This window comes from Limulus polyphemus, unplaced genomic scaffold (assembly GCF_000517525.1).
Source record: "Limulus polyphemus unplaced genomic scaffold, Limulus_polyphemus-2.1.2 Scaffold129, whole genome shotgun sequence".
Taxonomy (NCBI): Eukaryota; Metazoa; Arthropoda; class Merostomata; order Xiphosura; family Limulidae; genus Limulus; species Limulus polyphemus.
The window spans coordinates 1021906-1033771 of NW_013665739.1; the positions used below are offsets into that span (position 1 = coordinate 1021906).

Below are 11866 nucleotides of genomic sequence, written 5' to 3' on the forward strand. Positions count from 1 at the left end.
GTGGTGATGACTAGCTTCCTTCTCTCTAGTCTTTCACTGCTAAAATAGTCTCTAAAAATGTTGTTTAAGAGTCATAACATAGGTAAATTAATATGCAGAATTATACACGGACTTTCATCTACGTTAAAACAATTTTTTTTCGTGTTTTCGGCCCTCTTACCGGAGCCTTCATCGGACAACAAGGTAGTGAGCGATAAAAATTCGTTAACTATGGAACTCCGTTTTAAAATAGATATCGAGGCAACAGTCGTAACTGACATCTGGTATTAAAGTTATTAAATACATATAATTATAATGAATATAGAATATAAATCGATTGCTTCGATATAATAAACGTAAAAAAAATACAATCATAGGTATTATGTAGAGAAAAATAAAGGAATTTTTCATACTTCAAATTATACATTGTGATACTATGTTTATGTAAGTTTCTAAATGTTGTCTTTGACTTTAAATTACAAAGTAAGTTGAGTAGTTTGGAAAGCTGAGAGAGTGATTGATTATACTAATTAAATAGAGTGCCGAACAAGAGTTTAGGTTTTATTCTGTTTTTTAAAAATCTTTTGTTACAAAACTGTTATTGTTTTATATTGTTTTTAAAGAAACCAGCCTTAAAAGTGTTTTCCTAAACACATGTTGCTATAAAACTGTTGTTGTTTTACATTTTTAAAAGAAACCATTCATAAAAGTGTTAGAATTCATATTATCATTTCTGCCAATAATGTAAAACAATAACAGTTTTGTAACAATAGGTTGAAAAAAAAACACGCATAAAAAGTGTTAGAATTCATATTATCATTTCTGCCAATAATGTAAAACAATAACAGTTTTGTAACAATAGGTTGAAAAAAAAACACGCATAAAAAGTGTTAGAATTCATATTATCATTTCCGCCAATAATGTAAAACAATAACACTTTTGTAACAATAGGTTGAAAAAAAAAACACGCATAAAAAGTGTTAGAATTCATATTATTGGCGGAAATGATTATATTTGAATGTTTGTTCGTACTAATTTTACGTTCATAGAATGCTTGAAAACAGTATGTCTTTCTTTTCAGTATTAGTACCTTTATGCATTTGACATCAATTGTTACATGAAGAGCGAAATTTTGATCCTTCCTGTTTAAAAATAGCTGAACATTGGCCCTATGTTCAGGAAATACCCAGTCAACGTCGGGTAAGGCTAGTACCTTATATTTCATCAATTCTAGCATTAACGTTTCAATTTTACTTACCGTAAAATAAGATTTGTTACCACACCTTCAAGTAAAGATTTAGTAGTTTGTATAACAACCAATAGATGGCACGCTAATTTCATCATTCATCACTGTTGGATTGAAATTAATGTAAAAAATAAGTTACGACATTCTTACTACTTTATCAGCGATATTCGTAAAAAAAAGTCATGAGATGTGGAAGAAAGATCCTTACAAGATTTTTTGAGAAAAGCTATATCCCATTAGTGCCAGGAAGTATTCACAGTCGCAAAACAAGTTATCACCAGCAATGGAATACATTAAAGTACTAAAACATAATGATTAAACTTCTTTATTACATAATATTCACCAAGTAGGTCATTCCTGGTTCCATTTATAGTAATTATCCAACTAATCACTTTAGGTAGAGCATTGCCTAACTGTTAGCGTTTCGGACAGTGAATTTCCGTTCGCATCTCGTTATCACAACAAAAATCTCCTTCCGCACTTTGGAGCCGTAAGTGTGTTACCATGGTGATAGTAAAATTCCACTTTTCTGACAGATAAGAGTAGCCCAAGTGCTAGAGGTATGTTAACTAGCTATATTCCCTCTAATCTACCAATTCAAAAATAGGAACGGCTAACACAGATAGCCCTTGAGTAACATGTGCGCGAATATCCGAAAACAAACACACTAGTCACTTTTCTTTCTGATAAACTTCCGTTTTCCCGCCCCCGATATTTTTTCCTCCTTTAAATTGCTTTAAATGTACAACTAATGTTCTAAATCGTCTAAATTAAGTTCATTACTTTAGTACTTTGTGATGTTCTTAAAAGGTAACTTGTACGCAGGTAAGTACACAATCGCTGAAAAATAAAGGTCAAAATCAACGCAACTTCAGCCTAAATAGGAATTGTTTTAACTAATGTTCTCTATATTAGTTACTACTGAAACACTTTACCGTTATAAAAACTAATATTTTCAATATGCATAGTTTGCTATAACATAAAATAAAATATTTCTCTACAATACATACTAGGAAAACACTTTGAGTATACTCTACGAAAGGTGAGACAACACTGAAACTGTAACAAAAAATAGCATACACAGATAAATTCGAAATAAAGAAGGGACATTTCCACCAATCACATGAACGTATTACCAAACATGATCACGTATTGTAATGAAAACGTCAACCACCACTTACCAGTAGCTAAACAAATCCAGGAGAACATAAAAACAGCCTAAAAATGGTGGTTATCGGAGACATATCACAATATTGATAAACTGGTTTAATGTGGCCAAGAAGGAACTGCTACAGACTACTAAAATCTTGAAATGTCAAATGAATTGAGAATATTATAGCAATAAAGTTACAGAGTGGTAGGTTCTAATATATAATTATATTACACATTTTCTCCTTAGCTTGTCTCGAGTAACTTGAAAGCTAAAGTTAATGACTCAGTCAATTTTGTCGTGTATTCATAGCAATCTTACCATCTTTATATATGATTTAATAAAACGAATAAATTTCCATTGAACGTGCTTCCCATTTAGTAATGTGGGCGTTATAATGTATCGCTCAATCCCACTATTCTTTGATAAAAGAGTAGCCCAAGAGATGGCAATAAGTATTGTTAAAATAGCTGACTTCTTTTTAGTCTATCAGTTCTACCTTAGGGGCTGATAACGCAGATAGTCTTCGTGTAACTTTGCGCGAAATTCAAAAACTGCTTATTTGTTTGTTTTTTTAGAGCAAAGCCACAATGCGCTATCTGTTGTATCCTCTGCGGGGGATTGAGCCCCGAATTTTAGCGTTGTAAGTCTCTAGACTTTCTGCTGTCCCACCAGGAGACAATTCAAAAACTAATAAACAAACTGACATTAAATTTCACCACCATAAAATGACAAATTAAAGCGCACAAAACGCCTAAACTGTTTAATTAAAACTCAAAACTAAATTCAATAATATCATAAGATATTAATTAAATCCTTTACTTTTGTCACAAACAAAAAATTTTAAAACTAAATAAAATCTATATCAGCATTCAAATACAACGCAAATAATATATTAGAAAATTCACTTAGCCAAACCACAACAACAGCAACACAATATTATAATAATAAAAATATTGTAAAACAGTTTCCATATAACATGAATACAAAAGTAGCACATAAAACTGAAATGAGAATAAACAAAATACAGGTCACAACAAATAATTAAAATGTAGACCATGAACTCGCCAACATATAAGACATAAAGACTGAAATCAATGAAACTTTAAAACATATTTTATGGAAACAAGTGATTAGAAAAGTGTACAACAAACTATTTCTATACCCTACAATAAGTCATAACATAGTAATACCAACTGAATATGGAATACAAAATTATATATCGTTTCAAACAAACTACAATCCAGGCACAACAACATGCGCATTCACCTACATATAAAAATGATGGAAACGAAAAATCAGACACAAGAGACTACAATGTATATAACGGTTAGAGGTAAATAAATTGGATAACCGAATTGCATAAGTTTGGCCATATCATGCTCGTAATCACCGTGAATTTTAAATCAAATGAGATACAAAAATTCGAAGTGCATGATTGTAACAAATAACTACCAAAGAAAAGCATACAGGTTAACTTAAAACCAGAAAATGACTGAACAAACAAATTTTACAAGAACAAATTCAAATACGATGATGCCATAAATGACAATAACATTTACACAAATATTTAGAGAATGCATATAAGAATAAAATTATATTATAAACTATATTTGAAATGGAGCTCAGGTGGTCTGGAAGTTAGAGTTAGGGGGAAGGGCCCTCTAGAGCTACACTTGATTTCTAATCATCATGAGACGTTTATTCAAAAGCATTCTGGGTCTTTCTTGTGATCTGTTGTATCCTGACCATTTCATCTTCTATGACTTCGTGCTTAGACATAACGTCAAATAAACCATCTTTATTTTGTGTTTTTAAATGATCTGCTCTCATCTCTCTCATGTTTCAGGCTTCTGTAGAAGTTAATTGTTAAATCTGACAGAAGCGTCGCCACCTCCCCATGTTTGATGGATTCAGTTCCGCTGATAATTTCATATAATGCGTTTTGATCAGCCCCTTTGTCGTCTTTGGGTGTCTGTTAACGATGGGCATTTGATTGATGGTTGTGATGGGGATGTCGATTATGCTATACTCACTTTCTCCTTATAAACTTGTACTTCTCATTGACCCACTCAAACAGTTGCAGGATATACCACTTCTTCTGCTTCCTAATCTATTGATCAAAAGAAGATGTGTTCACATATCTATTTATTGTCACGATATCACCGATAATCCCTTTACTAGACAGTAAAAAATCCTTTGTCTATACCTTTTGGAATGGTTACCTATAGCAGGACTTGACAGGAGTGGCCAAAGTTATGCATGATTTCATTTCTCTCGTGACTTTGGCTGATAGTGTTTTTTGCTTCTGCTGTAAGTAGTACTGCTAGAAGAAGATCATAAGTCCAGTTGTTGCCTTGTTCCATTGCCTTCTCAAATTGAAGGTTTACTGAAATGATATCTATAAGTTGAAGCCAAATTGAAGGTTTCAGCATATCGCCAAGACCATTCTTCAACCATAGCAGGTAATGGTGCTGGCATGGTATTTGCTAGTGCTCTCTGTTGGCTGTTAAAAGGTAAAGAGATGGATGAAAAGAGGGGATTATTTACAGTATGCAATTTTTTATTTAGTTTATTATATTGTATTTTCAATACACTATCAAATATTTGTTGTTCATGGATTTGTGTCTCGTCTCATTATTTTCACCATCTACTAATTGCATTTCAAAAGGAAATACATCTTAAAACATGAGATTCGAGAATCTCCTGTTATTAGAAGGCCTAACTTTCTACTCTGTTGGTTTTTCCGAGAGATGCCTCAAATATCATTGACAGTATTCGCGAGTTTGATTGTTAGCACGAAGCTCAGATCAAGCAGTTAAAGATGTGATGTGATGCTTACTAAAAAAATCCTGATCTCAGTCTGCCTATAGCGTGAGAATACTAAAACAAAGAATCCTACTATTATACAAAAGTTGAGTTTCCTGATTGCAAAATAGATGAAGATTTCAATGACTTCAATCAAATTACGAAAATATCAACTAATGTTCCATTACAGAAGAAGCGTACAATGATCTGACCATGATGATAAAGTATTATATATTAGTGACAGACTGTTTCACAACATCTCCCTTGTCAACAGTAGAGAAGACCCTAACAGATTCCTTCGACAAGTCGAAACCTATTTTATGTGCTACTTGTTGAAATTATTCTCGTGATACCTTCATTTAGAGAAGAAGCAAGCAATGTAGTGCAGTATTAAATCATTTAATTGTAAAGAAAATATTCAGAATTCTTGTGATTTAGGAAAGGTTGGATCTGGCCGTGCACGTGCCCGACATACTTAAGATCGCGATTATAAAATTTCGATCTATAAATATAATGAACCGCAAAAAACTAGTTTGTTGAAGAAGGGGTGGTGTAAAGTGAGAAGAAGAAGAACAAATATTCAACAAATTGACAGAATCACGCATTAAAGCATAATAAAATATAATTTCATTTGAAATATTACTTGCTTCCTGTCCACAGAATAGGTAACCTCGCTATTCGTTTACAAAATAAATAACAAAGTGCTGTTTGCAATGTAAGTGCTCTCCAGATGCTCAGCAGTAAGTCTAAAGTCTTACAGTGCTAAAAACCAGGATTCGGTAACTATAGTGGGAACAACGCAGAGAGTCTATTTGTGTAGCTTTGCGTTTGACAATAAATAAAAAACAAGCAATGTAAGCACGCCCTGGTGGTGTTCAGAAAACTTTAATGGCTTGGCTGCGTATATGATTTTACACAAAATATTTTTTTTTCATATAGCATAATTGGTCCATGTTGTTTGAAAACATCTAGAACTTTTTGTATTCTTGGATTTACAAAACTGTACAAAAAAATCTAATAGCGTGAAAATCAACGAAAAAATATCTTCGATAGAAACTAGTTACAAAAGTATACTTGGACAGAGAGTGTCAAAACTTATGAAGGGTTTAGTGTTAATTTGTTATTTTGTTTTCTGTTAGCTCAGAGCTTTACATAAGACTATCTTCGCTCTATCTATCGCGAAGTATCGAACCTCACAATTTGGCATTATAAGTAAGTAAATTTACAGCTGAACCACAAGGGACAGTGTTCAATAATAGGTAGAGTTCAGGAAAAGGTCCGCTATAGTTATAGTGCTAAAACATTGTCAATGACATCAAGAAATTCTTATTCCAATCTACTATGTTTTGTATAATTAAAGAGAGAATAGGCCTGGACACAATCGTGTTGGGTGAAATGCATTATATGTTTTAATGAAACACTTAGAAAACGAAAATTAGAAACCACTATTGTTTCACACTGATGAGAGATTGAATAATACGGTTGAACATGTATTTTCAGACACTGACTTACTTGTCAACCACAAACTGAAATAATGTGTATGTATCAAATCGTTATTTAAAAGCATTAGCATGCAATGATAGAAAAATCTAATCAAATATTCTCATTTTAAAAGGACTTGCTGCTATTAGTTTCTAGAGTTCTGTAAATATATTTACATGTATATTTATACTATTTAATATTTTTTTTACTAAATGGATCTTTTGCTTACGAAACAAAACTACTAGCATATTGGATTTGCATTTCATAAAGCTAACGCTGTTTCATATATTAATTTTGATAAAAAAAATTGGAAATGGTAGTTTGTCTGTAAAATACAACATGTGGCATTTAATACTTACCTATCTTGTTTTTTTAAGGTATTACTGCACGTGTAAAAACCATTTAGAAGTTTTTATATAAATCGTTGTTATTATCCCGAATTCTATCAAAAACTTCTAATTTAACATTTGAAATTAATAATTCTGTTTGTTATATTTTGCATTTTACTCGGCTATTAGTTGTTATAACCTTCTTTATATTTACCTTTAGGCGTTTTTTATTTATTTAGTTTCTTTCTTTTTATTAATTGCAGAAAAAAATATACTCACATATATATATTATTATTATGAAATGGTCCCTAAACATTGGGGTTACTTGACTGCAGGATTTCGTTGTTCAAGAACTGAGACACGCGGTGTAAAACTTCTTTTCGACGTGTTGAAGGTAGAAGAAAATGGTAAGTGAATAGTGGTCAGGAAACCATAGTAAATATTTTACTTTCTTCCTACACTTTAAGTAATTAATATATCTCTTATTAGTTCATAAGTATAGAGTTCGTTGGGGAGTATGTTTTTCACAATTTTAGAATCCACAGTATGTGGTAAAAGTAAAACTAAAAGCTGAAACTATACAATGCAAATATGAATTAGGCTTAGTGTTATATAGATTTAGCCTTTTGCATTGTATTGTTAAGCCTAAAGTGTGTTACAAGGGACTGATTACTCTTACGTTATTGTATTTTCTCCCTATTATATTAGTTACGAGGTTATTGCTGCGCAATTATGACGTTAGTTATACATTTGAGAACCAATGCCACAAAATGGCGTTAGTCTTCGTGTCCTATGTCCACATGATATGATAATCAAGTTACCATTGGGATTGTTATAACAACAATTTTTCCTGCTTGTCATCAATTCTTAATCATCGTATTCTGCCAACCTTTTTAGTTTATGTAATAATTTTTAAAGTAAAAAGCAATTTAAAAGTTTGAAAGTAATTGTTAAAACATTTACGAAAGTAATAACTGAAAGTGCTAGTAGTAACTTGTAGTCTTAGTAGTTGGTGACGATCTTGTTTTGCAACATGATGACCAGTTTGTCTACAGTAGCCTTGACTGCAGAATTTGTAAACGTCGAAGGTAGCTTTTAAAATGTAGTTAGACAAACGAAATGCCTTTTTCTTGCACTTACGGACTCTGTGTTATGCAAGTATTTTCTGCAATTAACGTAAAGGTACCTTGCAAAGAATATTCATAAACACTGGACAAGTGATATTCACATGCTGAGTGACAAAATCAAGTTACTGGACCCATGTACAAATGCTAGTTCGTTTTGCATTGGTGAATTGAAACTTACAAAATACTGTCTTTATAAGTCATACTAACAAAAGCTTACCAACTCCTTATCTAATTTGAAAGGTAAATATTTATGTATTATAAGTCAACATATGTCACTGTCATGTTTACAGTAATTATAATAACTATTTCACAAACTTGTGCATCTTGTTATTGTTGAGTTACATTATACTCTGTAGTTTAAGCTTAGACAAGAAAATTGTATAATGTATAAGTAGAAAATTTCTAAGTTATTATAAACAAAAGTTATTTGTGTTCCAAGACAGCAAATCAAGGAAAATTTCGTACAACTCAGTATTCCAAGATCAAGCTCTATGGTATGATGCAAAAACACTTAAATAAACGAGTTTTTGCATGGTAGTTTTCCACCCATATTGTAGAAATTGATCATAATTAGATCAGAGGTCATGTTAGTTTGTAGAAAATAGCATTTTTAAACACATGCTTTATACAGATGTACTTTCAACCATAACATCTAAATAGGTAATTTCTGCTTAACATGCAAGTAGTAAAGCATTACCTACTGTCTAATGACAAACACCGTACACATTCATGGTAGGATGTCGGATGCTTCATATCTGTAAAGCTATTCATTAAGCTGCATTATTAAACCTATTGAAATAATTTATTTATTTATTGATCACCTCTGCATACTTTTCCAAATATGATATTCTAGCCAGTGCTTCTCAACCTTTTCCAGTATCATTCACCCTTAGTTTTTCCCAACAGCTCACTCGTTCCAGTTGGAAAAAAGTACTAAATTAAAATGCAAAATTCTTTATTATGACTTAAATATACAGCAAACTACAACTAGAATGAATACAAAATAAAATTCCTGGGTGAACCATTCACCTAGTTGAGAAGCACCGTTTTAGATAATTCAGTATTGTTTTATATGTCCACAAGCATGTTAATGAAACTGTTAAAGCCTTAAAGTGTTGTATCTATAATCATGCAGTCACTGAAATGCTTTATAAATAATTATAACTTATTTTATTTATTGGGTAATGTGTAATTAACCAAAGTCAAAACCTAGAATTTTGAACATTCTTCAAGTAACCTAAAAGTTAAGTAAAACAACATAAAGATTACTTCAAAAGGGTTGTTAAGATACTGCATTTGACTAGGGAGATTTGCAGTGTTTCAAAACTACTAGTGCAGATCTTCAGGTCGAAACCTCAAAAACTTTCCAAGACAGGTGCAGTCAATTAATGCCTTGTATATTCTGTGTCATCCTGTCCTCAACCAAGAACATAAAAATTAGAATGTCACTATTTTCTAAAATAAAACTTTTGATAATTATAACTATGTTAAAGTTTGAAAACTATTACACAATGAATAATAATATAATTATAAAACCTATTTAGATAATACAGTATTGTTAACAACACTGCTTAACTTCTGTTTTAAAGAAATTATGGGATAATATGAACATGTTGCAATTTAAAGGTAATCTGAATATTTACTTAGATGTTTAAAACTATTGGAGATGCATGTAATCAATTTTTATTAATTAATAATTTCATTATTCTTAAAATGTATTTGAGTACACTGAAATGGGTGGAAACTGCCTGTTGTAGAAAAAACACAATTTTCAGGTTAGTGTTAGTTTTGTTTTTCCCTGGCAGTTATTTAGATTTAAAGATAATTATTTCCTAAGAAATAATTATTAATCTGAGGTGCTCGAAGATTAAACAATCCTCCTTCACCCCGCTCGTGGTCTAGAAATATGGGCTGAACATGAGAAAATATGAAATTAATGTGGACTGGGTATGTAATTTTAAAAAAATATAGAGTAATTGTAGACAGTAAAAAGTGAAGAGCAAAGTAGACTAAACTAAACGGCTGATATCAGACAAATGGTCCATCAGGGTGGTGGGGGATCTAAAAATCCTATGCTGACAATTTAATGTGGGAGAAATGGGAGTACCCCGAGAAAATAGACTTTCACTGGTAACGACTGATTCGTTACCAGTGCCCAATTATTGAGAAGAAGTAAGTAGTGAAGGCCGGTGCTGGAGGTTGATTAAGTTTTGAAATTGTTGTAGAGTCTCCTCGAGTTTATCATGGATTTGAATATTGATGAGAAAGCGGAAGACTGAGAAAGGTGCGTCGGGTAGGTAGAGATTGGGGGAGGTGTCAATTACTAAGGCGTTCGGTGAGTTAGACACCGATGATGTAGAAAGTGGCTTGGGGCTGGGAGGCGTGTTGTTGGTCTGTTGATATGCGTCAATGGTAAATGGTGGTTGGGTCTGGGTGCCTTTTTTCCTCCTGGTAGTGGTGGTTTGAGTAGACATATCTTGTGTTTCAGGAGTGGGTGAGGTTTGAGTAGCTTGATCTGTTGTTTTAGGATGGGCGGTATAGTACTGGTTGGCAGTGGTTATCTTCCGAGTGTTGTGAAATGTGGGCATGGGGGGTGGGTTAGGAAAGGTATGGGGTGGGTTAGGCTTGGGATAAGGTTTTTCTGCCTTGAAGTGATGATAATCAAGGAATCAGCCATGGGTGAGGATGAGATCTGCTGTATGTTTTGAAGTTGTGACAACTTTCTTAAACGTGGAGGGTGAACCTGTTTTCTTAGACTCGATGCGGTGGATCATGGAATATGTTGTAGTTTTCAGGGCTTGGTGAATTTTTCTGGCGTAAAGGATAGATAGATTGTGTGGAGACTGGCATTGCTTTTTGGGGGTTGGCAAGTGACGGGAGAATTTGAAGACCAGGGGAGGCAAAGGTAGTAGAAATCTTCAAGTGACTTAGGTTGGAGGAGTATGCCTCCCTTCCGTAGACATCGGGTTCGTTCAGGGAATGCTTGGGCTTGGGGTTTGTAGTGGTGTATGAAGTTAGCCGTGTCCCAAGTCGAGTGGTAGTCTGTCGATGATTAACGGCAGTGTAGGATACGAGACAGACTGCATACTGGTGTGTATCAGGTTCAATAGCTAGCGAGAGAATGGTGATCGTGATTAGTGTTTGTAAGCTGTTGTTGGTCCTTTATAGTGTTCTTGTGGATTGTGGAAGAAGTGTTGTGATAGGTTGTTTATCCTTTGTTTTGATTGGTGGAATGGCTACATGTGGCTTCAACCAATGATAGCCATAGGTTGCTCACCTCTAATTCCAAATATCTGTTTATTGAAGGCTTTATTGTACTGATGTAGAAAAATTATTATCTTTCAAAATTTGTCTATGTTGATAATTCTAGTTTTATCCTAGGTTATTCTGTACTCTTAAATGGCTGAATTTTTGGTTCACGAGTCTTTGTGTTCTTTTATTATTGTCTCAAGTTGTCTTTGCATTTATCCAATATATGTTTTGTTGAAGGAACATGGAATTTCATAATTATATTTTTGTGTTTTTCATAATTAGGTTTCTGTTTGGTTTGAACTAGAATAGATCTTATTGTCTTCTAAGATTTCCACCAGACATCTATTTAAAAAAGCAATATGGTGAAAGAGGGGAGCTAGCAAGAGAAAACGAAACAGTGAGGATGTTGAAAAACCAAGGAAGAAAAAGATCTAGTGTTGTTGGTGTCACTGTCACAGCTGGAAAGAGAAAACTAAGCAGACTGTCTTGTTTT

At 33.0% G+C, this 11866-nt stretch overlaps 1 protein-coding gene across 1 annotated transcript in view; it reads left to right on the forward strand.

Moving 5' to 3' along the window:
- Positions 1-7314: 7314 nt before the first annotated feature.
- LOC106473388 (40S ribosomal protein S25-like) overlaps positions 7315-11866 on the forward strand; it is a 15105-nt gene continuing 10553 nt past the window's right edge. The window contains exon 1 of the mRNA XM_013934074.2: positions 7315-7401. Coding sequence (XP_013789528.1) covers positions 7399-7401 — 3 coding nt within the window. The 5' untranslated portion in view covers positions 7315-7398. The remainder of the gene's footprint in view (positions 7402-11866) is intronic.